This window comes from Mesitornis unicolor, unplaced genomic scaffold, assembly GCF_000695765.1.
Source record: "Mesitornis unicolor isolate BGI_N332 unplaced genomic scaffold, ASM69576v1 scaffold10981, whole genome shotgun sequence".
Taxonomy (NCBI): domain Eukaryota; kingdom Metazoa; phylum Chordata; class Aves; order Mesitornithiformes; family Mesitornithidae; genus Mesitornis; species Mesitornis unicolor.
This window is the reverse complement of record NW_010163147.1, coordinates 30,195-57,935: the sequence shown is the minus strand read 5'-3', so window position 1 is coordinate 57,935 and position 27,741 is coordinate 30,195. Positions and strand designations below refer to the sequence as shown.

The 27,741-nt window shown below is 43.0% G+C and overlaps 1 protein-coding gene across 2 annotated transcripts in view; it reads right to left on the bottom strand.

The window, feature by feature from the left end:
- Positions 1 to 27,741, bottom strand: part of PQLC1 (PQ loop repeat containing 1) — a 61,437-nt gene that overhangs the window by 3,502 nt on the left and 30,194 nt on the right. For both annotated transcript variants that reach the window (XM_010193857.1, XM_010193858.1), the window contains one exon: positions 15,955 to 16,171. In XM_010193857.1, the coding sequence (XP_010192159.1) occupies positions 15,955 to 16,171 (217 nt within the window). The remainder of the gene's footprint in view (positions 1 to 15,954; positions 16,172 to 27,741) is intronic.

The following is a 27,741-nucleotide window of genomic DNA, read 5'->3' as shown; positions in this document are numbered from 1 at the left end:
GGTAGAAAAGCCAGGTTTTGTTCACAGCTTCTCAACTTCACCTACTCACTTAAGGAAGAGAGGAAATTCTTGTATTTATTCTTACTTTTGGGGCAGAAAGAAATCAACCAATCTCGGGCAGATAGCTGCCCCTTACCTGACCCAGAGGAGAAAAGAGCAGTGTCTGTGCAGAAATGGAGGGGTTTATTCTCCAAAATAAATGGAGTTTTCAACTGGTCATGCAGAAGGAAGAGGAAAAAGGGGAGAGCACACCTGAGCCCTTCCTCCTTACTGCTCTGCTGTAACCTCTATTTGCTGAATGAAGCTCCAGTCCCTTCCTGTAAGCCGTGTGAGGCTCATTTTTAACAAGCTACCAATACACCAAAGGGACAACCCTCCAGTCTCAGCTTTCTTTCCCTGCAGGACTCTGCAGGGCACGTGATGGAAAGTCTGGGGGATCACAGCAACAGTGTGACTCTCCCAGAGCTACACGACACAGCAGTCACTCCAATGCAGGCTGCCAGTGGTGGTGACCAGGCCCTTTGCATGGCTCTGCTCCTTTGCAATGCCATGTGCCAGGTGCTGCTGCTGGCAGATCGCAGCCCATTGGCGAACATCTGGCCCCTGGCTTTACGGTGCAAGAGAAACTGCTGTTCTGTTAAGGCAGACGAGGCTTTGCTGCAAGAGGCAGCCAGGGCCCACCATCAACACCGTCTGAGACTGGACAAGGAGGCTGCATGCAGCAAAAATTTCCCCACCTACCTCACAAAGACGAACTTCACACTGTGCCTTCCTGACATCTGCAAAGCCACCTGAGCAAAGCTGTTCTGCACCACGCTGGCTACACAACAAAGCAGGATTTTGGAGTAAATCAACTTCTGTCTTTCCTGAAATAGCCCAAAGTGAAGCTGCAGAGACATGGAAGGCAGGAAGCGCTCACCTTGTTGATATGGAGGATATGGTGTAGTAGGACAGCACAAGTGCTCTTTGCACAAATGAGTGAGTGGGTTAGGGGTGAGCAGTGACACTGAGCAATTTGGGGAGGCAGAAATAAATAAACAGCAGCATTTGGTTGTGTGACAACAGAGATGCCAACTGGTGGGGCAGGAAGCAGGAAGAGCGCTGAAATAGCTGGTATTGCCAGAGGCTGAAGCAGACTTGCAGTAAAAATAGCACTTCCCAGTAATGTAAATCAGTACTGCAGTATCCAATGACAACAAACCTCCTAAAAGCAAGCGCCTTCCTTACAGCTGAGCTCGTTACAAGGAGTTGCTAATGTAGTAACAGTGGATGTCAAGTCTGTGTAAATTGCCATCGACCACAAAGAGGAAAAACTGGTGTTTTTCAACTGCTCTTAAAATCTGAAACAGCACTTATTTATTCTGCTGTTGGAATTAATTCTCAGAAAGACACCATCACTTCTGATCAGACACTAGACTAGGGGTGGGTTGCTAAATGCTATTTTTTCATATGGTAATATAAAAATGCCCTACAGCGCTGCTGTTCTCTACCGCCAATAGTAAATTTCATAAGGACACTGTACCAATCTTCGTTTGCTGAATAAATATGCTGGAAAACATCATTCACTTTTCTCAAGAAAAAACTTGCTTCATTCAGGTTCCTTGCATATTGTGTATTAGTCCTGAAGTGACAGCAATTAAGAGGTAAAAAACACCTATCAGTACACTGCAGTCAACCAATGAACCATAATATTTATAGAATACTCCTGAAATGATTCAGAAGTAGAAAGAGTTTGTAAAGTACATTCAACAGGAATAAAACCTCCAACCTTTCTGTTGCTTCTCTTTGAGGAACTGTAGTAGAGGCTAATTTACAGAACAATGAGATTAGCCAGATATTTAGGCTCAACCTTTAAATCAAAGCTTTTCAGCATCTTCATTCCTTCTCCTAAAACCACGCTGTGACAGTCTCAAGTCTCTGATTTTCCACTGGAGTGTCTGCACACTCTGCTCAACATTAGTCACTTCTTGGTCATTACACCTTTCTTCTTCCTTCATCTGAAAGAGAAAAAACTACCAAAAAAGGGATCTTGTAAAAAAATATGAGATGTGAAGCCCCCTCTTTCTCCTCCCTGGTACACCAGTCTGTCTTAAGAGTAGCTGTAACCATCCATCAAAGTAACTTATGAACAGCCGTGCATTAACAGAGCTGCAGAGGAGCAGTCTGCAGAGCACGGGCTGGTACTTAGCACAAAACCTACACAGGAAGAAAAACACAGCAGTGCTCGCTTCCTGTTTGCACTCTAGATTTTCTCACATCAATGTTATGACTCTGCATGTTTGTAGCTTAACACACAAACCCAAAAATACCCTGCAAGCTGGAAGACACAGAGAATCAGACATTAGACAGTGACTTCTGTCACACCATTCTGTAGTGGTTTGACCAGACATTTCAGCACAAATAGCAACAGGAGGTACGTGTTGCCCTCATGTAATTACATCCTGCCACAGTCACAAACTGAGTGCTAATTGTGCTCAGTCAATGAACTCAGAAATCTTAAGTTATTTTCAACAGCAGAAAAAAACAAGTACAATTTCTTGACCTTTATCCACTTTGAAAGTTGCTTTTTTTTTATTTTCTATCCCAAGCAACTGAAACTAAAAAAGCGGAGAATTAACCTGGACACTTTTTGCTCAAGAATCAGTGGAAGGTGACCACAGCTACCCCAAATCATGGCCAAATGCTAGACTGAGACACAGGTGATGCAGGATTCAAAAATTACACTTTTTAGATTTCCACAGTTTCAGGCATTTATTCATATATTACCACTTGCCTTTCATATATGTTAAAAGTGGTGACAGCTTTTTAAATCACTGGGGCTATAAAAGCAGGATAAAATCATTTAAGAGCTGACAAGCTAGTATTTCCTTCAGGAATTAAGTCCACATCAGAACAGTCTGCCAATGGGTATTCTGAAGACTGCATTTGGTTTCAGGAAGTGAGGAAGAAGGTACAGAAGGTAGCTCTCCTGCAACCTTTTAAGCTGTTACCTCCCACAAGCCATTTGCATGAGAACGTCTGGAAGAGAAAGCAGATTCAGTTATAACATCCTGACTTTGGATAACTTTCAGCTCCCATTTGCAGCTCCAAAATAGTCTACTTAGAGAAGACAGCAAGCATCCGTAACACTGCACTTCAATCAGAGGCTGGCCTGCCTTCAACAGCAAAACACAGAGCAGAAAACATGAAACCCAAATGCCATGGTATTTTTAACACTATGCAAAACAAACAAAAATTAATAAATAGAGCATTTGTTCCTAACAAAAAGCCATATGGCTTAACAAAAAAGGAGTTCTCCTGATGCTAACTGAATTGTTTAGCCTGCCAAAAATTATTAAAAGGAAAAAAAGAGGAAAACACTGGGATCAGATATCCAAAGTGTCTGAACTTGGAAAATCTGGAAACTAAACGTGCATACCCCTAAACAGGTCCTTCTGCGTGAGCAAGCATAGATCTTGCTTTTATAGATCTTGTTTTTAAATACTGCACAGCCAGCTGGGAATCCAAGCACGAAACTGTCCCCCAGCCCTATGTGCTCTGCCCTGTGGAGAGTGCCTTACCTAATTTCTCAACAATTCCTCTGAGCCTGGAGCAGCACTGACCCTCTCCAGAGGAGCCGTGTGTCCAGCCCCTCAGTGCTAGCGGGAGCTGAGAGGAGCATGCAGCGAGAGAGATCCAGCATTTCTTCTGGATCTCTGGAAATGAGCTAAAGCAGTTGAGTTAAAGCCATATCCATTGAGTTAAAGCCACATCCAGGAGCAATGGATACCACAGAGGGCTGCAACACAAGAGCAAACGATCTGAAAGCTCCTGTGGTTTTCCAGGACTGCACACATCACTGAGGACAAATGAAATGGAGGATCTCACTCTGGAAAACTGTCAGGCAAGCGAACCCAGAAAGACGCAGTCAAAAGTGATTGCAGGTGGCTTCTTTTTTAATGTATGCATTTTATGCAGACTTCCAAATAAACAGCAAAGTTTTATGGAAAAAACAAGATAGATAGGTATTTGTCAATTATTTTTCCTCGTGAAGATCTGTTTTCTAAAATCCCAAGAGCAGCAGGGTGTCAGGCATTTCAGCTTCGCTCAGCACACCCACCAAAAAGCCGGTATTTGGTAGAATCGTCTGTCAAAGGAGAGTCATGGGGAAACTACAAGACACGCAACTCAGGGCTGGGGCTGGTGGATAGTTCAGGATCACTGGTATGGCCTCTAGTTATTTCAAGCAGCTACACCTAAAGTTTAGTCTGTAAGGGTCCAGAAACTGGTAACCCTTAACAGCTACAAAGTATTTCTAGTACTCTACAACTTGGGCTGCAGAAAGAAGGGCAACGGGTCTTAACAGTCTCCAACACCCTAAGTCTGTGCAGCAGGTGTTGAAATAAATCTCTTCTGTGGATCAGAGGAGAGACTTGAACCAGTACTCACACCAGTGCCCTTCCTGCCAGGAGACACACATGGGTGCTGGCCAGACTGCAAAGCGCAGGTCTGCTCAGACACATGGTACACAAATGTGTGAGATGGGCTCTGCTCCTGCTGCTGCTGGATTTGGAAGCTTCGAGACCTGCTGCCGTCACAGGGAGCAGCTTTCCTCAAGTGCTGGGGTGTCAAATCAAACCCTGCACTGCTCACAGTGACACAGTCAGCTGACAGTGCACACAGTCATGTCAGCTTCATGTAAATGGTGCAGAGCACACCTAAATTACACCACCCTTCCCCATCTCACTCATGAAGTTGTTCTTGACTATCTGCCCCCTTTCTCTGTCTCTCACCTCCTGCTCAAGGCTCTGCAGTCAATGGAGGTGTAGGTACAGCCTGCCTGCTGCCAGGAGGGACACCGCTGCTGCGCCTCGCAGGGCTAGTGCTGAGAGATGACAAAATAATGTCCCTGTGTAACACCATGCAGTGTATTTCCTTCTCTAGTTCTAAATAACTTGGGACACATTCAATTTGAAAGGTAATAAAAAGGCAGGAGGGAACAGAGCTTTGCTTCAGCACAGCTGTGCATCCCAAGGCTCAAATCACACCACTTCACAATCTTCTTTTCTTCCTGCCCTAGACAGCAAAGAAATTATCAGACTCTTAATTCAATTTAACTTGAGGTAATTTGAGCATATTTTTCACTTCATCTTCATATGGTGACCAGTAGAAAAGCCTGAGTGTGCTTTTGGTATTCCAATTCTGTAACTGCAATTACTGCTTTGGTCAACATACACAAGTGCTCTCTCTAGTGCTCATCTTGTTCTACATAACCAGTGTTCAGTGGTTGTCTCCAAAGCCAGTGCCCCCGAGGACAAAATCTAATGATATTACTGTCATTACTTTTCATGAATTAATCACATCCTTCAGCTAGTAAAATGCTTCTCACATTTTAAGAAAACACTGGAGAAATGAGTGTGTAAAACAAGAGTGACCACTCAGGGACAAAGTCCTGCCTTCCAGTCAGCTTATTGACTGGAAATAAGGTAAGATTTTGGCAAGAAATGAAGCTCACATTCTTCTCAAAAATGCTTTACCGTTCTAAGGACATAACCCCTTGCAAGCTCTGCATGAAGGCATGTCAGCACCTAAGTCTCCATAGGAAATGCCAGCTTTTTCTCTTTCCTTCCACGTGCACAGAGGTACAGAAGTGAAGCTCATGGTGACAGTGATGCACCATCCATCCACCTGTGCCATTTCTCAGAGCAAAGCCCATGAGAAGGCTGTGCTTTGTCAGAGGGTGCCACCACAAACCAACACTTTCTGAACCACTTCTCAGGTGCAGCTTTACCACAGTGATTGCAGAGCGGTGCTTTAAAGCCGTGCTGTGGACTGAACTGCTATGGGGAGGCAATAAAAGCATCACAATCACATCCCATACACAGCAGCATGACACAAATCTTACATTTCAGCCCAAGCAGAGTCTTTGCAGGTAAAAAAGGACAGACATCCCCAAACCTGTCTTCATTCCTCAACTCTTGCCAGCAACCCCTTTACACACTATGAATTCTGTTTTAGGAAATTCTCTACTACAAAATTTATTATTTTAAGGGACAGGGCTTCCACCACTACCCTGAAAGCTTACCTGACGTGTGCCGGGACATCTTGCTTGGCATGTAATCACATTCCCTTATGTGAGCACACATAATTCCGAGCCATCCTACCTGGAACAAATTAAAACCCTATCTTTGAGCCTTGCTGAAACAGCTTTTTCTGACACCTAGTTTTGTTTCTTTCTACATCCCACTCAAGAATGCTACAAGCACTTCCTCCCTTGTCTCGGGTTTCAGGCAGATCACCCAACATGTCAGTCACTGCACTTCCCACTCTTCTTCCGTTTTCTTGTCCCTCTGTGTCCAAGGAGCAAGGGACCAAATGCACCATTGCAGGTCAACCCGTAACAGAAAATCTCTTGTCCTTCCGGACCATCCTGCAAAGTCACTTTTCAGCCTAAGTTTCACCAACTTCCTTTTCCTGCTGTTCTAGCTCATCTGTTAACCACTTAAATTACTCACCACTCTGCTCACTTTACAGATCTTCATCACACTCAGTATCACCATTATGGACATTGCATCCTTGCATCTCAATCTACATGTCCCAAATCTCATTTTGCTTCCGTTCCGTATTTCTAATCCCACTCAGTCCTACTGCATGGAGGGAGACAATTCTGCAAGCATATAAGTAGATAATTTATCCTACTTGCACAACCGGCTGCAGTGAACTCTAGCAAAACAATACAGGTGCTGGAATTCCAAGAATCAAGGCACTTTTGTTCCCAATTTTGTTAGGTAACAGAGGAAAAGGATATTTTTAGAAAACTTTCATCTCTCAGGTGCCTTCATGATAAGCTCAGCTCTGATCTTTTGTGACCTGGCAAGACCTGACCTTAACTATGCAAAACACCTTGTATGACACTTCCTTGCCAACAGAAAATGGAGTGCTCCTACTTAAGGGAATGTTTTTGTTAGAGAAGTACAATAAATTCTATCTTGTATTTCAAATTTTCAGGCACAGAGAAAAGCACCAACTGAAGAGAGCACTGATTACGCATGCCAGTAGTGCTTTATTCTATACTGTAAAGAAGCCTTGAACTATTTGTAAAAGATGAATGCTTTTGGTTTGAAGTTATTTGCTTTGAATTTCCTTTTTGAACTGATGGGATGAGGTGCCAAGGGAAGAGAAATGAGAAAGAGGTTCAATGTGTGCAAGAGCTTTAGCAGTCCACACTGCTCTGCAATCTGGACGACGCTTAAGGGAAGTGGATAGGGCTGCCGACACCGTCAGAAGTGCTGGGAGGCTGAGGGAACAAGGTCTTTCACTCCCTTCTGTGTTTTTCCACCTGCCTTTTCCTTCAGTTCCTGAAATTCTCAGATGTGTTGAATGCACAGTGCACAGAGAACTGCCTTTGGAGCCTTATACTGAGCTGCTGCAGGCCTTGAGAGAATGGCTCTGGGGAGACACAGCAGGCGAGCACAGAGGTGACTGCAGTGCTGACCCCAGCACAGCAACCTGCCCACCACATATCCACAGAGCGCCAAGCAGAAAGTGCAGGTCCTTGAACCTGCAGCACTGATCTGTTTGCTTCCTGGGATCAGAACAAAACATTTTCAGTCTGTCTGTTCACACGCTGACAGGACTCTGCCCTCACCTTGACTACACTAAAGAGAAACCAAGCCTGTTTACTTTCCTGATGTAGTTAACACTTGTAAAGGAAAAGAAACTAGAAATCTTATGAGGACTATAGACCACTTTCTTCAACCTCTTAACCTTAAAACAGCCAGATTCAGGAAGGGAATCTGATGTTCCTGGTATCTATTAGAAACACAAATGAAAAGGGGAAGAGAGAAGCTGGAAGTCGTAAGCCTTACAGTTGTACAAAAACCTGGTCCATCCTGTCATGAAAATTGTTTACGGACTTCTCCCCAAACTCCTGCAAACCTGGATGTGTAAGCAAACTCCAAAAATGAGAAACCCCAGACTATTTTATATAAAGGAAACCATAAAGGACAACAGTAACCAGCTGATCAGTGCCCCAGCAGTGAAAGAAGAAATGTCACCAAAGAAAAACAAAGAAACAAGTAAAACTTCCCCAGAAGATTGTATGAACGCTGGCTGCAGCCTCAGAAGCAATGACAATGATTTTTGCAGACCCACAGAGAAAACTAAAGATCTGAGTAGAAAGAGCATTTAGGAAGACAAATTAATACAACCACAGAACTACAGTAAATTATAAGAATAGTTAAAAATAGGTGATTTTTAAGCACAGTGACAGACAGCTCTGATTAACTTAGTGCCACAGGAAAGGCAGCGAAACTAAGAAATAGCCTATACAACATCAAGCGTAAGTACAAACCACTGTTAATTAGTGCTAATAATTTTGCATTTACCCAATATATTTCTGGCTCACACTTAAGACCTTGACTTCTCCATTTGCCAGGATCCCAGACTTACTTTTTAGTTCCTAATAACTCCTTTGAAAACCATTTTCACTTTTATAACTTAGTCCCTTATGATTGTCTATACAATGCCTTCTGCAATGAAAAACCGCTTCTCAGTTGAGATAGATCATTTGAACCCACAAAGCCATTCTGCCTTTTTTCCTTTTAAACTAAATGGCCCCACTTCCCATACCCCTCTTCCACCTTCTCTATTTTGATGGTTCAATATAAAAAGCAGGTACTATTTTAAGAAGAAGAGTAGACACTGTTATACCAGCATCCAGAGGCTGCAATTGCAAAGCCTGAGAGAAACAGCTCCCTCTCTTCAGCAGCTTCCTTGCTGTGAGTCCCAGATCACATAGGATGCACTACAAACTCAGGTAACCACTGTACTGGCCTGGGTCTGCTTTATGGATATGGCATACTCAGAGAAGGAAACTTCTCATGTAGGAATTCATTATCTCTACTCCTATTTCTTTGACTTTACTCTCATCCATGCAATTTCTGCCACTGAGAATCACGAGCTGGGAAAAAAACAACAACAACAAAATCAATACAGCCATTGCCTGCATCATCCTCTTTTAACTTTTCTTTTTAGCACTTTTTAAGTCCTTTTCCAGTTATTTCTCCTTCTCCTTTACTGAACCTACCCAAAGAAGCACAGATATGTAACAAAGCTGCTGTAACAGATGTCAATTGCATCCAACATCTCTTTTCAATGGAACTAAATTTATCCTTTTGTTAAGAAGGCATTGGAAGGTTGGTGCCCAAGCGGAAACAACCACAACTCTTCCTACTTCTCTCTAGCTTAGAGTTTTGTTTACAGCAGAACTCCAAAGGAAGTAACTCACTGGAGCTGTTTAACCTATTCAGTATTCAAAAATTCCCTCAGGCTAAAAAATCAGAAGAAACCACAGCAGTGGCATTTTTAGAGCCCTTCCCCAATCTCCTTAAATCTAAAATCCCACTAGAGGAGGTGGCCAGTCATTGGTTAGCCAGTCCTGAAGAAAGCCTTCTACATCTGTTCATCACAGCACTTGGCTAATCCAATATATGCAGAAAAATCTAGTAGCTCACATTAATCTTCACAGAGTTTAAATAAAGCCAGGATTTGTCTCTGGAAATAACACTGTCCTCAGAAGTCAAAAGCTGCTCTTAAAAAATGATATAAAGAGCTGCATGTGTCATGAAGGAAAAAACTGTAGAGCTGTACCAAATAAAAGCACTCCACAACAACATTTTATCTCCCTAAGAAATAGTGTCTTCGAGTATTTTTAGTATCATCTACAGGGGAAAAGAGTAAATAAGATCTCGGGATATAAATTTAATATAATTTCTTTCTTTTATACCTCTTTACACTGAATTTACTTCACTGGATACATTTTAGATAAACACCTGCTCATAACTACCTTACAGCTGCAGCGTACTTCATAAACCACTTCCGAATGGAAAAGCATTCCTAAAATTTGCAGCTCTTGGCTACAGCAGCTTCTGAAGCAATAAATGCTGACTGTTTCTCCTCCAGTGACTTTCTGTTTTTAAAACAAGATCATCAGAGTGACCGACCCAGTATTGTCACAGCTAGGATTCAATTAGTATTTTCTTTATTTCGTGGCACTGATTGAATGCAATACTTAGATTTTCCTCATTCAGCCTTTTCAGACGAGATTTCTTAAGACAGGCTCATATCAACAAATAAGTAGCATAACTGATTGTGCCAGCTGCCTCTGGGTGGCCAAGGTTTGAGCATTTGACCCAACATCAGTCAAACATGACAGTCAAAGATGTACAGAAAGGAGGTTCCTTCCAAGCAGCCTGAAAACTGGGCAGGGGCTAGAAGAGACACCTGGGCGACAGCTGGCAGAGGGATGACACAGCCCTTCCCTGGCTCTGTCCCTCTCACCCTGCAGCTGCACAGGCAGCCTGGAGCCAGGCCCAGCATGGGAAGAGACCACAGAGCTCAGCAGGAGCTCAACAGCGCTGCAAGAGGACCTTGCTTCTTGCACCCACATGTTTGCCAGCTAACCGCTGATAGGTACCTTTGGACTGTGGCTTCTGAGACTTCAAGATATGCAGCCCAGCTCACTTCCACCTCTTTCTTGGGCCTGGAGAGATTCTGCCATCCAGCAACTCTGAAATCCAAGCACTGACTGAAAAGAAACCATTGCTCCATGGGGCTGGAGCAGCAGCTGACAGTCAAAAAGGGTCCCTGCGAGGTGATTCCGATGAGCTTTTGTCAAAAACTTTCAACAGAGGGCAGTTATTTTTTCCAGAGCAGACCAGGCCAAGGCAGGGGACAGGAATGCAATACAACAGACTGCCCTGGAGCAAATCCACCCTTGTGTAGTAGTCCCAGGGTTAACACATCCTTGTGTAGGACAGCACACCTAGAGCTTTGTCACAGACATACAGGGAAACACTCTCCACCCTCCTCCTTTGGTGGAGGCAGGTCTAATGGGATTATGATGAGTGCATAGTAACACCAGTTCTTGCATGAGCCCATGCCTCCCACGCAGATGAGGTTCTCCCCTTCCCTGCACAAAAGCACACGCTTCCCCCCTGCAGGAGGTCCACAAAAGCTGTTGTCCCCACAAGGATGCAATTCTCCCAATGAAGTGACCAGCAGGTCTCTACCTGTGTGCAGCAGCCAAACTTCCCTCCATCTCCACTACTTCACGTTGAACACTACCTTTTCTCATGATTGCAGGTTAACAGAAGGGGAAAGCAACTGGGAGAAAAGTATCTTAGGAGTGGGGACTCAAAGATAAATGACAGAGGAAGTTCTTGTCTGTATGTTTTTTGTCACAAAGCAAAAGCAGTTGGTAACATGAGGGGCATCAGATCCCAATGTAGCACAGTTAGCATCTCCACCTGCTGGAAGATGGGGGAGCTGGGGGTGTTTTTGATGTCAAGATCTTGAAATATTTTACCATAAAATAATAAAAAAAAAATTATAAGTGATGAGCAATCTTTTAACCTCATAATGCCTTTTTTCCCCATATAACAGGATGCCTTCTGCATTCCAAAGTTCTTAAATTTTGAAGTTGCTTTCCTCATTTTTCTAACTGATGCAAACATAATCATACTTATGATTCTAATCCATCTCAGTAACAATTAATGTCATTAAATTACTCTTTTACCAGGTGACTAGATGGAACTAGTTTAGTTCTTGAATTGAACAGACATTAAATTGATTATTTCCTTGATCAGTATTAACACAATTCAATAAAAAAGCACTTCTGTCAAGGTTAGTACCATAATTAATAGATCTATGACTGTGCTGTTTAGGTTTGCAACTATTCAAAAGTACTTAGATGCCGGAACAGAGCTCTGAGCTTCTATAAAGTATTAATTCCCAAAGTAAGCAGATTAATTGTCAGAGCAAACATCATGAAAATTTCTGTTCCTTTGAATGGCTCAGTTCTGTTTACTTAATCATGGGAAAATTCCCACCCTTCAATCATCAGCTCAGCAGGACATACTAACACTGTCTTCCCTCCACAAAAGCTGTTACTCAGCATGCATCTCCTTTCTGCTTTTGTTGTTTCCATCTCTTTGCAACTTCTCCTTGGGTCTCTGCTCTCCCAGAACAGAGGAGGAAACTACAGGACCTAATAGTGATGCTGCTACAAAAAGAAGGAAAATGAGAGAAGTAGGGAGATATTAAGACAAGTGAGGTCTATCCAGCAGAACAGAGATATCAAAGCACTGGAAGACTCATTCTCAGGAGCACTACAACACACATAACTGTGATTCCTTCCCTCCAGCCATGCCCTGTTACAATAAACATAACTGACTCAGCTGCAGATGTTCTCTGGACGATTGCCTCAGACACTGAGCACATTTTCAGTAGGGGACTTTTCAGGCAGTGGCAGATTGAAATACAGAGATGGAGGTGATGGCACCCTTTGCACAACAGACTCCTGAAGGGCATCCTGCCTGTCATCACAGCCACCTGTCCCATTTACTTCCCTCATGGCCTCTGGTCTCCAAGTTTGTTTATCAGGAAGTGACAGCTACCTCAAGCATGAGACGGGAACTGATAGGGTCCATCTGTTGAAGAAGTGGAAGAGCATCTTTGGTCACAGGCTTGCTAAGCTAGTGAAGAGGGCTTTATTCTAAAGTTTCCAGGGGAAGGGAACCTCAACCCATCCCACTCCTACCAGTTTGATGCCAGTCAGCAATAAATGCCTAGAGCCTGGAAAAAGACCACATGTCAGCAGGAGAGCACCTGAAGAGCAGCACAAAGGAATTCCAGCCACTCCAGCCAGTAAGTCAGCTTCATGAGAGGCCCAACTTAAGTGCCTGCATGCATGGGGAATAAACAAGAGGAGTCAGATACAGCACACCCCTGCAGGCATCACAGAGACATGGTGGGATGGCTATGTCTGGAGTGTTGGACTGGAAGGATCCAGGCTCTTTAGGGAGGACAGACAAGGGACACTAGGAGGGGGTGTTGCCCTCTATGTCACTGACCAGCTGGAGTGCATGGAGCTCCACCTGGGGATGGATGAGGAGCTGACCAAGAGCGTATGGGTCAGGATTAAAGGGAGGTGACATTACAGTGAGGGTCTGCTACAGGCCACCCCACCAGGAAGACCGAGTGGATGAGGCCCTCAGAGGGCCTCATCCACTGTCTGAGGAGTCTGGCAGGATACCCTGATCAGATGTGGCCACATACTGTAACCTTATTCTCTATTTCTAGCTTTTTCGTTTACATTTAGGAAGCAAATTATTCGCTAAAGTAGAAATAGACTTAATATATCAGTTGCTCTGTCCCATTCTGCTCCAGTTCAGAGACAGATCCATGTTGCTGCTTTTCTCAGCTGAGCCATGAGAGCCTCCAAACAACCCCTTCTCTAGCAGTAGTAAAGGCTGTGATGTTCATCAGGGACATGGGCTCCACACATGCACCACAGGTGATGGAACTACTGTGGTTTAAGTTACTGCCCCCAGCCTGGATGTGAAGGTCACTAAGTAGAACAGCTTAATTCTCATTGCTCTCCTCATTAAGCTTAAAGTCACAAAGACACTTGAAACTCATCTATTTTACTTTGCCACTGAGGCTTGCTAAGAGCATGTCTGGCAGCCAGCCACTACGGCCCAGCTGATGGGCTGATCACCAGCACAATTGCTTCTGACAGTGTTTCACATGCACGTTACTTCTGCACAGAGAAGCAAATAACTGCACAGTGCAATGGACATCAACTAGCCCCCATCGGGTAAATGCCCACGCAAGTTCGTAACCTCAGTCCTATGAGTAGCCTGGCTGGACTGTTACGTGCTCCCATCAGTGCTTCCAGGACTGGGGTCTCTTCTCTGATGTGTTTTTAGACAGAGAAGCAGGAAAAGGAAGGGAAGTTCAGAGGAAATATTTCCAACAGCTCCTTCAACAGAAGGTAATACACTCGCAGAAGTCACTCTCACAGTAGGAACAGCCCAGTAATGCTTAGAGGCCATCAAGTCAACTCAGGATTGCACCGTGCTTGACAGTGTACGTGGTACCTGCAACATATATAAAGCTGAAATATAACCTGAAAAGAGTACTAATGCGTGCATTTGCATTAACACACTCCAACTGCATAAGCAGCATAAGCTGTATATCGTCTCATCAGTCTCCAGACCCATCCATGTCCAATGCCACATGAAGTACCACCTGAAGAGTAGAACCAGAGAGGGGAATCCATTCTGGAAAACCTGTGGGCACAGCCGATAAGGAGGGTGGCTATCACTAGACCTGGTTCTGATTGATGGCAAGGGAATGAGAGCTCTTAAGGTACTGTCTCTTGCCTAAACATAGGAGGCTCTTGCCAAGCAGTTTTAGATGAGAATTCTGCAATTCTGTGCTTAATGCTTTACAAAGAAAATGCTGTTGTGAAGCACAAAGGGCTTTTTTCTCCTTTTGCTAAATAGCATGTACAGGAAATTGGAAAACTGAAACTCTGGTTCCCAGAGGTCCCAGCTAAGAAAAAGCAAAACATTATCTGGCAGGGGCTATCATAATGTGGCATTATGATTCACAGATAAAAAACGTAACGGGAAAACGTTACGTTTAACGGACACAAGCTGGAACACAGGAGGTTCCACTGAAATTTGAGAAGAAACTTCTTCTCAGTGAGGGTGACAGAGCACTGGCACAGGCTGCCCAGAGAGGTTGTGGAGTCTCCTTCACTGGAGACATTCAAAACCCGCCTGGACGCCTTCCTGTGTAACCTCATCTAGGTGTTCCTGCTCCGGCAGGGGGATTGGACTGGATGATCTTTAGAGGTCCCTTCCAATCCCTAACATTCTGTGATTCTGTGATTCTGTGAAAAGTCAAACCAGAGCATAAGGAAGGTCTAGCAGGTAAACTGCCTTCTGGATCTCACAGGTACAGTATTTTCCAAGGTAGCGTACGCATGAAAAATATCCCAGTATTTTGGAAGTAAATCCTGACTCGCTCTGTACCAAAGAGGCACCCAATCAAAAAATGCCTTAAGCATGAAAGCAAATTTCTGAACATTCCCTCAACAACATTTCACGGTAGAAGAGAACTTCAAGTAGCTAGCAGAAGTGTCTCCAAGCCAAATAAGTAAAGAGAACAATGTCAACAAAGGACAGAATTGCTTTGGTTTGGGGTGGTGGGGAGTGGTTATTTGTTTTCACTAAAGTAAAAAGTTTAAAAGCAATGAAAGAGAAGTCACTTCAAAAACATGATGGAGAAGACAGACTCACAAATGACCACAGCACTCTGTGAACTGAATTTGCTGCTGTACTGTTTCTACAGACCAGTACACTGGTGCACCACAGTGAACATTTTCTCTCTCCTTAAGCTTTACAAGTTGCCTTTGCAATTTGGAAATTTTGGTGTTACGACTGAGATAGCCAGTAAACAGCATGAAAAGACAATCTAGGTTAATGCCCCAGCAGTGGGCACAAGTTTTCTGTCCTACACTTGCTTACAGAGGGTTTCCCAGTCACAACCATAGAGGTCTTGCTTGAGCTTTTTAAAATGTCAGTGACAAACTTTTACACACAAAAAAATACTGATGTCATTTGCTACATATAAAATATATTACGAAAAAGTGACAAGTAGATATGTGAGAAAAAGTGATGAGCTAATATGTGAGTTACACGGACAGTTATTTGCTGCAGGCTCAAAATATTTTCTTCATCTTTATTACTTTTGATATGCAAGATCTCTTTAATCCATTTCTAATTACCAGTGTAACACAGTTTGACTGGAACCACAGTATGTTGCTAATGGTTACAGCAGTAGTTTTACATGTTTATTATACTAAAATGCGTTTCACCTTGGAACTGCCCAGCTGGACTTGGACAACGGGTCAGACCTCAGAGGTGTAACAGAGCTCCCACGGCCTTCAGCAGTGCTGCACCAGCTCCTGCTGACAGAGAATCCCACTCCAGCAGCTGCTGTATTCGGAGGTACAATTTAGAAAGGTGACATTGCCCTGCCTAGAGAAGCATTCCCATGCTACACAAAGATTTACCTACACGCACATGCGCACGCTTGTTTTCCATATGACAAACACCGTACCTCATTCCTTCTGTAGACATATTCTGGTAGTTGCGGTAGAGCTGGGGAACACCCAACATAGCCTCAGTGAACACTGCGAGGAAGCCCAGTGTTTCCACAAAGAAAGATGAGTCCAGCCAGAGGTAAGTGATGTAACCGGTCACGCCAGTGAAGGTCAGGACACACTGCACGTAGTCTGTAAACTTGCTCCAATGCCAAAAATAGTTCAAGTCAAAATCTGCAACAGAACAGAAATGGAAGAATAAAATATCTTTTTCCAACCAGACTCAAAGTTAATCAGGGTAGAAGTGAGAACTGGGAAGCATGAGAGAGCCACTGTCAGTCTCTGCGGGTAGGAAAAGGTAGAAACAAGGGAAAATACTGAAAAAATGAAAAACAAAACCAACCAACCAACAAATAAACAAACAAAAAAGCCTACCAAACTCAACAAGAAATGAACAAGAAAAATCAAAAAATAGGAGTTTTGATTTGGAAAATATTTTCTGGTGAGGGTGATCAACAAAAAAAACAATAAAACAAAGACTTGCAAGCTAGCAAAATATTTACAAATATTTCTTTTAAAGAGAAAGCATTGACCTTCTGGTATCAAACATGAAGCACTCTGGCTATGACTCTAGCAGAGCTGGCACCGGAAATGTTTCACAAAAAACTTCACAGTACTACGCATAGGCCCGAAGCACATCAATGCAAGCGTCCTCTGTTAGGTCATTCTCTGTGCCTTCAAACTGCCTCATCCAAGCTGCTTAGGAGGTCACCTAAAGCGCACAGCTCTGTTTCCTGGTGAGGTGCAGCTGCCTGTGGTGACGGGCAGGCTGCCATGTGCAGCTGGTACAGCTTTCCTGAGACAGGCACAAGACTGTGACAAGGCCTCCCACAGATGTCACCACTTTTCACTCCAAGGGCAAAATATGCTTCACTCTTGCCTTTGTTGTACCAATGAGTGCAGGGTGCACACCCATCTCTACATCCATCAGAACAAAACACTGCACCACAAAACCCTGTATCCTCTCCTGAGAGAATGAGAGAAAGAACCAACCAACCATGCCATTTGCTTGGCACATTAACAGCATACCACTGGAAGATATGTAGCTGTCTTGTTGATGAATAATATACAAACCCATTACCATTGATTGTATGGCAAAATAACAACCTAATTTTGAATAAGAAGAACTCTGAAATAACCCTTCATTAGCAGGTGTTGTTCATGTCTTCCTTTCTGAAAAGCACTGGAAGTTAAAAATACTTACTTCACCATACCTGGATTCTGCTAATTATCAAGATGATGAATCACGGTTCTAACAAGTTTATTACAACCAGTCCAAACATGTGCAAACCTGGCCCACAGCTAGAAGGTTTCTGTCACTGCCTCCTCAGCAAAGGTACAGAATGCTACCAAAAAAGTCACAGAATCACAGAATCTTAGGAGTTGGAAGGGACCTGGAACGATCATCCAGTCCAACCACCCTGCCAGAGCAGGATCACCTAGACTAGGTCACACAGGAACCAGTCCTCCTGTTAACTTAGGCAAGGAAGACACTGACCTCTGCTGACGAACGCTAACAACAACTTCAGTGAAATGGGAATAAATCTAAACAGGTATTTAGCTGCCATATATACATGCAATTACCTCCTGCTACGCCAGCTGTTCATATGCGTATTCAGTACTGCTGCACTGAAGTCCACTTCCATTCACGTAAGTACTAACGTCCCTGAACCTAGTATTAAGCAGCCAAGAAATCCAGTAATAATGATAATTTAGTCATCATCTTTTGTCTGAAAAATCTTAAGTATTATTTCTATTATAATAACATATGCAGATGAGAAAACTATCATGTGAAACAAGACCTCAACCAAAGCAGGAAAGTTAATTACCAGCACAGGAAAGAGACTGAGATTCTCTTTTGCTCAAAACCATCATGATACCTTGTATACTGTATTAGGTTATGAGTAAGTGCTAGTTTCTGCTATTAATTTTGCTTGGTAATGTTTTCTTGCAAAAGAAAAAAAAAGACAAAGGGCGATAAGAACAATTATAACCTTGCTAACAGCCTTACAGAAAAACATTTGAGTTATCTTAAAAGCAACCAAATACATAATCACTAACTGCTCTACTTAACAGATGTAATTTCCAAATGCAGAAGTTTATTTTAGGACACTATACATCATCAAACTCTGCATTACCAACTACTTCCAGGAAGAAGTAAAAGAATGACTGAATTTAAAAAGAAAAATTAAAAAGGTAGAGAACAGCATACTTGACCTTTCATATTGGTCATAGTTTCTCTGGTCCTTACTTGAACTGCAAAACCATTTTGCCACATGATTGCTTCTTTTTAACCAAGGCTGAAGCTCATCTTCTCTGACAAATGGTTTCAAAAATTCAGAGGGAAGAAAAATCACATCTCCATCACTTCAAGGTCTGGAAATAAACCATGACTCATTTTTCCAAGTGGCTCCCTTCTCAAGGGGGTCCAAACACATCAGCTCTGTAATAGGAGCTACACACTTTCAAAGAAAACAATGTTGGTTGTGCTGAGTACTGTGACAGATATATGCAAAAAAGGCTTTTAAATGCTTAAAAACAAAAGGAAACTGTCCCTTAAAAAGAAAAAATGAAAAGTTTTGAAAACAGAACAAAACCCACATCCAGACCAGTCCTGCCCCTCTCCATACAGAGCGACCTGCAGCAGAGGGGAGAGACAGCTGTAGCCACCACAACTGTGCCCAGAAGATGACACCAATCAGTGCCCTGGGCCATGTCATCTGAGGTGCAGAACTGAGCAAGTTATAAATATTACTGCAAACACTATTTACATTTGAAGAAAATTACAAATAATAAAGACAATATTACATTTTTTCTCTGCATCCCCCAGTAAACATCATCCCTTTTCTTTAAAAGGACAAAACAAGAAATCTCACTGCACCACAATTTATTTCTATCAAACATCTTAAAATCTGTCCAGGTTAAAACTGGATGCATATCTTTCTATTCCCTGAAATGGGAAGGCACTGCTTGCGTAGCTCACTCCATTCACTCTCTCTCCATCCTGCCCAGAGAGTAATTCTTGACACGAGTTAGTAACTGAACTCAGTTGATGCAGTCCAAATAGTAACTCCCAGTCACTAGCATCCTGGACGGGTCAGAACTACCATTCCTGCAGTGAAAGGTAATATATCTCATTACCCATGGCTGAGCTCTTCAATCCACTCAGTGAGTTGCATTTTAAACATTTAACCCATTGATAGATGAGAGATTTACATTGGAAAATCCTACTGATGCTGGGGGAAGGAGTAGCTCAGTAGGTTCTTTGTGCACTGACTACATAGGCTGATGGTGAAGAAAGATGAGATTAAAAGACCTCCTCTGGGAGGCACATCGCATGTCAGATACAAAAAATGTAACGCAGGCAGGGACAGCATCACAAATAACCATGGTTAGCAATAGTCAGGCCAAAATGCAAGTAGAAAATTCAAGACTCTGGTGTGGGATAAATGCCAGCTGACACAAAGAAGAGGCCACAGTATCAACTTTCGCTTAAGGATGACACAGAAGTCATTACATTACATTTACATTATTTTTAGTCAAGAAGCATTTTATACCAAGTCAGCTACCATGGTAGTTCCTTTTGGGAAAGTGAAGCAAAGACTTTGACATCCTAAAAATTATTTACTATAGCTCTCAATTTCTCTTGCTAGTTGCATCTCATTTTGTGTCTTGACCTTTCTAATTCTGTACCTACATCCCTGTGCTACATTCACTTACACTTGTCTTTAGTATTTGACCCAGTTCCCACTTTCTGATTGGTTCTTTCTTGCATTTGAGGTCAATAAAGAGCTTGCAATTTATATTCCCTGTCTTTGCAAGGTGGGAAACTTTGCCTCTGAGCCCTCTGTATAGCTTCACCAACGAAATGAACTCTTTCCTTTTTATGAAGGCTACTAGTTTTGTTTTACTGTGCTCTCTCCCACTTCTTATAAACACCATTAATTCATAGCCATTCACCCAAACTGCCTCCCATAATCAAGCCCTTGACCTCCGGCATGAAAAACACCGCTCGCTAACTCATTCTAAGGGCCTGCTGGACAGTCTCTACTCCTGAGTGCCTTTCTAAACAGACGCCTGGGTACTTAAGCCTCCTCACCCCAGTTTACATCTAAGTCTTGTGCTTTGGGAGACTGCTGTTCAAAGAACCTCCAATTTCCATCATCTAACTCTGGACCACGGTGCCTACCCACCTGCCCTGACCGTTCTTGTCACGGCCACCTTCTGCACACGATCAAAGGAATCCAGTCCCAGCAGTCAGACATCCAACGCCTCCCTTAACAACACTGCAATCCAAAACCTGAGGGCTTAGATGCTGTGAAAGAGCCTGATAATGGTAAATCAGCCAACCTGGAATAGTTACAAAATGCAGTCATGGCTGGGAATTATTTCAGGTTATTATCCATGGTCTGTTTACTGTAAAATGTACACACAGTTTGAGGATGCAGGAGCTGGAACTCAGAACTCTATGCCCTGCCTGTGGGTCTTAACAAGGCTCTTTGTGTTGTCTCAAGAAGCTTGTGCTCCCTGCTGTTGTCGTGATTTATACAGTTGCTCTATCATCCAATGCCTTCTCCACATCCAGGGAGGTGAGTCAGGACAAAGAAAGGAGATTTGTGGGTTGAAATATATATTTAATAAAATAATAATAAAAAAACCCCTAATATTAATAACAGTTATAATAGTTATACACAAAGTTACACTCAAACAATACGGGGTGGGGAGGTAGGCCTCAGGGTTAGGACAGTAAACAAGTTCCTATTGAAATGTCAGCCACAGAAGAGGGAGCAGGAGGGAGAGGAGGAAGAAGAGCCACCCCCAGCAAACTCCTCAGTTTAGTGAATGTGACGTTGATGGTATGAATAGTATTAATTGGCCAGCCTAGGGTCACCTTGGGGTTGATTCCCCTAGGTTTCCACTCCTCCCAGCCTCTGCAACTTTATTATCTCAAGACCTTGAAGACCTTGAGCACTGTAGGAACCTGCACACCAGTACTAGCTGAAACCTGTAACAAAGTTTATATCAACTTTTTTCCCATAGAGTGTTGTAGTCCTTATAAAACTGCATTTTTCCTCAACAGAAAACTGACTCTCAAATTCTGTCCCACTAAACCAGGACAGTTGTATAACAGGTTCAGCTCTGAGCAGCAGGCAAATATGGTGTCCTCCCTCATCCCAGCCTGGTAACAAGGGCAACTCTTTGGACAGCTGGAAAACACAGACTTGCATCCCCAGGTTGACAAGAGAAATGAAGTCAGACCTCTCACACCTTGCGTGAGTGCTCTAAGCTATGCACAGGAACTGCACTTAGCAGTAGCATCTTAAAATAAATAAATTTTGCCACATTCTCTGAAGAGGACTTGGGAGGCTTCAGGAGATGGGGCCTGGGCAGTGGATTCTGAAAAGGAGACTTTTACACTTGCAATCCTCCAGCAAATCCTCAGGCATTTGCCTCGGGCATTATCTGTCTCCCTGGCAATCCTGATTTCAGTTGCCTCATCTGAAGACAGCAGCGGGATTACAGAGAAGCAGCTGGCTAGCACTGCCCGCCTGGCTCATTCGGAGCAGCTCCCTGCCAGCAGGTGGGTTTCTCAGACCCTCTGTTCTGAAATAACTGGTGTGACAAGAGCAAGAAGGCTCTGCATGAGTGTAACTGGGTGATCTGCAACTTCTTCTTTCACTCTCATCAACTGCATATCCATCTAGGCACTTTCTTCTCTCCTTCCAGAAAGAAGGAAGGAAGCAGCACTGGAGACAGACAGTGAGAACTGATACACTGAGATTCTCTTTCTTCCTTTTTTAAGAAGTGATTGAAAACTGCAAAATTCTGTCTGAAGCCAGCATTTCTTTTACATTCACTGGGACTGAAAAGGGACTTGTTATGTCTCAATCATGGTACAAAAGAGAAGAAATGAGAGCTTAGCACCAAAAAATTAAAGCTCTGATCCAAATCAATCTCCTTTTGAAAAAAAATGAAAGAATCCACCATCTTGCACAGTCTCTATAAAGATGCTAATATCACTGTGCTTTGTCTCCATTCCTTCAGGCTCCTGATCTAGGAATATCTGCATCTCTGTGTACTTTGGTACCTGCATAGCCCTCTCACCACAGTATCTGAGCATCTCTCCATGTGCCTTTATCTTACATTCCCATCTACAGGCTCCTGTCATCTGGCCCTCGAACTGGGTAGTACCCAAACACTGTCACTACTCCATATCTAGCTCGTCTAAGATGGGAGCAAAATATTCATAGAATCATGGGAAACAACCTTTAAGATCACCAGCTCCAACCATAACCTTCCAGAGGGTTTTGAACCTTCTGAAACTATCACCCCAGCCTGTACTAAATAAATTACTGTCATTTAATGAAATCATTTTTTTGACATCCTCTGGCCCATACAGTGCCTTTCTTTGGCCACAGCTAGACTGGGGACTGTCAGAATTTCAACAGAGTAAATCTTCTTAGTATTTGACTCTCCTTAAAACCCCCGTCCTTTAGTTAACAAAAAGTAACCAGCAGATATTCCTGTGAGAGGGGAAAAATGTCAAATCTTAATTGCAGAGAAAAACACTGAAAGCCTGACCCAAATAAACCTTGAAGAGTCATAAGAAGAACCTTGGTATTTTAAAGCTCAATGGAGGTTTTGGTACTTGGAGGAGGGCTGTTGAACATCTGAGATTAGAAGCTCTCCTACATCAACATTATCCCTGTCTCCCTCAGCCATCTCCTCTCACTTGAATGCAAGTACTTGCCTTGGTTTTCTTTGCCTCATTTGATGTGGTGTCACCAGCTTCTAAAATCTTTTATGCTGGGTCTCTGTTGTGTCACATCAAGTTCATGCTTTTTTTCCCCACTATCAGGGTTACTACCCACTCTTCTTTCTCCTTCTCAAAAATATTATACATAAATGGGCTGAAAATATTCCAGCACTGTCTCCCTCTCAGGGCTTCTCACTCATCTTCCACACTGTACCCCAGCACAGCATCCCTCCAAGCATCAGCAACTGCTCTGCCCTCCCCCTGCAGGTCCTATAAAGTCCACTTTACCTCCTCACCACAGGGAATTAGTAATTGCAAGGTTGAGAGACACATATTAGTTACAACTACTTAAAAAAAATGCACTGGTAGATACAAAAAAGTCAAACAATCCACACTCTTATTTCATAACACCCTGCCCTTCCCATTAATTTGCTACTTTCCTGATTTTACAGCCTTTGGTTTAAGGGAAACTTTTGAATACCATCTAGGACAGTGTTCTTGACCAGAGATAATTAGCAGTAACCGCTATATTGACCATTTTGTGAACCTTAAAGAATAGCAATTAAAAAATTACACTTAGTCTGAAAGTTTTACCCCTGCCGCTAACAACACACACGATAAGTAAGGATGAAAACCTACAACAAAATATTCATACCCTGGGCACCTCCTGTGCAGCTGACAGCCTTTGTTGTGCTATCTCCAGTGTAATTTGCTTTGTACACAGCTTCAGTTTCTGGGAGTCTCACAGTAAAAAGAAAAAAAAACACCACCATTTTAAAGAAAAATCCAGTTATAAAAACCCACAAAATTAGGTTGACCTTTAACTCATCTCTGGCATTATCCATTGTCTCACAAAAGGATGCGGAATTGTTTACATCCCTTGCACTGCGCTGTTACCAGCCTGTCAAAATTTTAACGTGTGTGTTTACATACACACCTAAATACGTTTGCAAATACATACATACCTCTTCCTCACGGTATAACTGCTAATGTTATAAACATTATAAAGAAAGCAAAATTATAAAAGCAAGCAGGGACAAACAAAGGTTTTTTTTGTTCTAATACAGAGGAGGTTTTAGCAAGTATGGTATCTGTGAACACGGCTCCAACTGTTGGGCTCAGAGACGGCTGGCGAACGCCAGCTGAGCTGGGAAACCCACATGGAGTAGCACAGCTCAGCCCAGCCACCTCTGCGCATTACTGCACAATGAGTGTAACCAATTCTGGGTGAGCCAGAAGCTACTTCCTTCCCTGTTTCCCCCAAAAGCAGCCTGCAGAAGTGTACTCTGGACTACTCTCATCCAAAGCAAAGACATTTCTTGGAGTTCTCCAGACAGCAGACGCTTTCAAGGCAATCTTGCAGAGGGTGCACTTGTGCCCTCTACCAAATTTACCTTGTGCAACATGTACCATCTAAACTCTGTTTTCTTCCCAGAAAGAAGAGATGAGAGAAAACATCAGGTCTGTACTCCTAGAGCAGGCCAGCAAGGTTAGGAGAAGAAAAAAGACAACCACCACTACAGATACATACCAATACTGCCTCTAGCGCAGGGCACTTAACTTAAGCCTAGATATATCTAAATCAATGTAGTTATAGGACTGCATTTCCTCTGTGAAGATCAGCCTCCTCAATAACATCCCTACCGAAACTTCCCACTGTGTTACTGCTGGTTTTGCCTGTTCAGTACAGAAGTCACCTCTCTTCTTTCTGTTCTAATGTACCGACCATTCTTGGTCACTGTCTCCATGAGATCATCTCAACAGCTGGCAAAAGCAGCTATTAGCTGACTTACACAGTGACTGATGAAGAGCAGCCTCATAACTAGGCGGATCACGGGGCTAGGAAAGCCACTGGAATGAAGCAGCTGTGGCCCAAAGAAATCAGTGCTATGGAAAATAAGCCATATATTTGAAAGGTGGAGTGAAAGCAGCATAAAGAGCTTTGGAAACCGCATGAGACAGAGAGAGCATGGACTTCAGGAGGAAGTCCTCCTCTCAAGGCGCAGCACAAGAGTGCAATGGGAAGCCCAGGGAGCACCACAGCAGAGTTGTGATGACTCTATACAGTCAGTGCTTTCACTACCAACACCCCTGATTCTGCTCACCTCTTGTGCCGAGAGAGTAAAAAATCCCAAAGCAGAGCAAACAGAAGAAATAAATCCCCCAACCCTTCACCTGCAAGCACAGCTCTGAAGTCAGGCCTATGCTCCCAACTGCGCTGAATGATGGAGGCGGCAGATTAGAGCCATTCTTCTTTTGGCTAGGTACGCCTTCCTGTGCTAACTATAGAAAGAAACTCCTTTTTCTGACAGCAAGCTAAGCAGGGATGATGAGAATGTCACAGCAAGAAGAACGTGTAGTACCAAGATACTATTTTTACAATCGTTTTAACAATATTTTACACTATCCCCAGCATGGTTTATCTAAGCGATCACCCACAGCCCTAGCAGGCAGTACACAAAGGCCTCCAGACAAAAGACTAGAATGGAGTCAGTTGAGCACTGCAGAGCAGGCAGCCTTAGCTCCAAATTCTTGTCCCTGGATTCATAAACTTTCTGAGAAAACACTTTAATTTATTTTGAATAGTACTGAAACTTACTCTTTGAAGTTTAGGTCTCAGAAGGTATCAAGACTACTATGATATTAGAAACAATATGCATTTAACATACTCCTCAGTCAAAGACTGCAATTAAAGAGATGAATAAAAGTTCTTCTAAATATTACAAAACCAAGCTGTGTATTAGCCCAGATGCAGGCTGCCTCAGATACCACCATGCCAGGGATTGCAATGCCAGGTTGCACGTATAACAGCAAGTTATTCCTAGAAACTCTGGAAGTAACTCTCAGGTAATACTTCACCTCCCTTTTGAACCACAGATCTCTGGGGAAAATGCTGAATAGCCAGTAACTTGTCTAAAGATAAATGATCTCTCTTTTTCAGACTTCTCTCAGCTTGGTGTACCTGAGACCCTATCTTCCCTATTGTGCAGGCATCACAAAAAGCAAGAATTTATGTGGTTTTGTTTTTTCAGATATTCAAGTCAGGCACACATACCTGCATATGTAAGTATGTATACAACCCAAAGCTAAACACTATTCCTAAAAATACTAACTCCTCTCCTCATTTAGGATTTTTTGGGGGAAAGTTTAATCCTTGTTTCCTAGGTAACCAACCACCAGCCAAGACAAATTTTAGCCCCCAAACTGACCCTATTAATTTAGCATCCAAACAGAATAATGCCTTGTGCAGCTGCCTCCTTTGCTAAAATCATGTCATGTGGTCTCCTAAACATCTCTTGGCAATTGCCTTGGACATCCTCACAATGACCCATTTTAGTATCGATAGTTTAACGCTTCAAAATCGTCACAAGCGTGTAGGAAACTGTAGGAAGCTTTTGCTCTTTTTCCCACTTGCCTTCCTCCTCTGCCCAGTCCCTGCTACACACACAGAAATGCCAGACATGTTTTCTCTAATTATCCAAACTGCATTACAAACATGCTGATATCTCAAAATAACTGCACAATCTACTCCATTTCAGAGAGCTTCCTTTCAAATACCTATTGTAGTTAGGAATAATAGGGTAGGCTGGTGAACGAGAACCCCATTTTGAAAAATATAAATTGGTATTGCTGGATTTTTGTTCTATGCTGGAACAAAAGCAAGACTTTGGAAAATCTGGGGGAGGAAGAAGAGAGAGGCAAACATACAGATGGGATTTGGGAAATAGGTTCAAATTTTTAATGTCTCTGATTTGAATTATGGCCCTCCCACCTAGGTTTTTCCATGCGCCTAAGGAAGCACCCAGTCATGAGGCTATTGCCCAGTCAGGTCAGGAAGCCTCTCCTCTCAGCATAAATTCTGGCCATTCCAGACGAACAATTTTGACCAAACAAGTTAACTGAAATAATTTCTGTGTGTGTTTGTTGAGGATGTGACAATTCACCAGTGACAAACCTGATCCCCAACAGTCAATTAAAAAATTTCTGGCCAGCAGTCGCTGAAAAATCTCAACTTACAATTTCTGATTTGCTACATAAACATCCTGTAAGCATACTGACATCTGTAAAGTTGAGCATGGAAATTCATCCACTTCTTTAAAAAAATGTAGGTAGATGAAGCTGGGAGTAATTTCAGTCTCCACTGAGACTTTCTAGGGAAAGGAGGAGAAAAAAAAAAAGACTTCTGGTAGCAGCAGGTTTTGCAGAACATAGATGCATGCGGTGTTCCTTCACAACCTTTGAACCAAAACTCACTCTATTTGCAACAAGTCTGCACAGATCTGAATTACTGTATACGGTGATCAAACAGGAGGAGTTTCCACATGAACGACTTCATTGCATTAGCAGGAAAATTTTATAGGGAGGGAGACCAGCAAAGTGCCCACTTGAGCACTCACTTGAGTGCTTGCAGCCTGCTTTACTGATTGCAGCACTTGTAACTGGAGGGGCCAAGCGAGACAGAGTTACCCTGGAACAGGATTTCCCCTTCCACTTCCCAGCTGTTTGGTTTGGCCCCAGATAAATCCCTGCTTTGACATGAGCACTGGTTGTTATGCAAGGTGCACTTCTAAATAGCAGTTTCTGAACACCTTGTGTCTGCAGTTTAATGCTCCACAGTTAACATACCTTCAAGATCTGGAAAGAAAGGTAATGGTAGTAGATTTAAGTTGCTCTGTCATGAAGAGTTTGGTGGTGATGCAGATGTGCAACCACAAATTGTTCACATTTCCCAGCATACACTTAAGCCCCTCTCATTCCCCTCAAGCTACACCACGACAACCATTTAGCTCCCTAAAGCACTTCTCATTGAAGTCACAAAATGTGGGCTTTGCTTTTTCTTCCCTTTTTTTTCCCCTTTTTTTTTTGTATTTTACACCAAAAAAAGGAACAAGCCTGCATTTTAAGCCAGATCTGTTCACTTACTTGGTTCAAAACATAATCCCACAAAATGTCCTGTCGGTACAACTGAGGGGGCAAGAATGGGGGG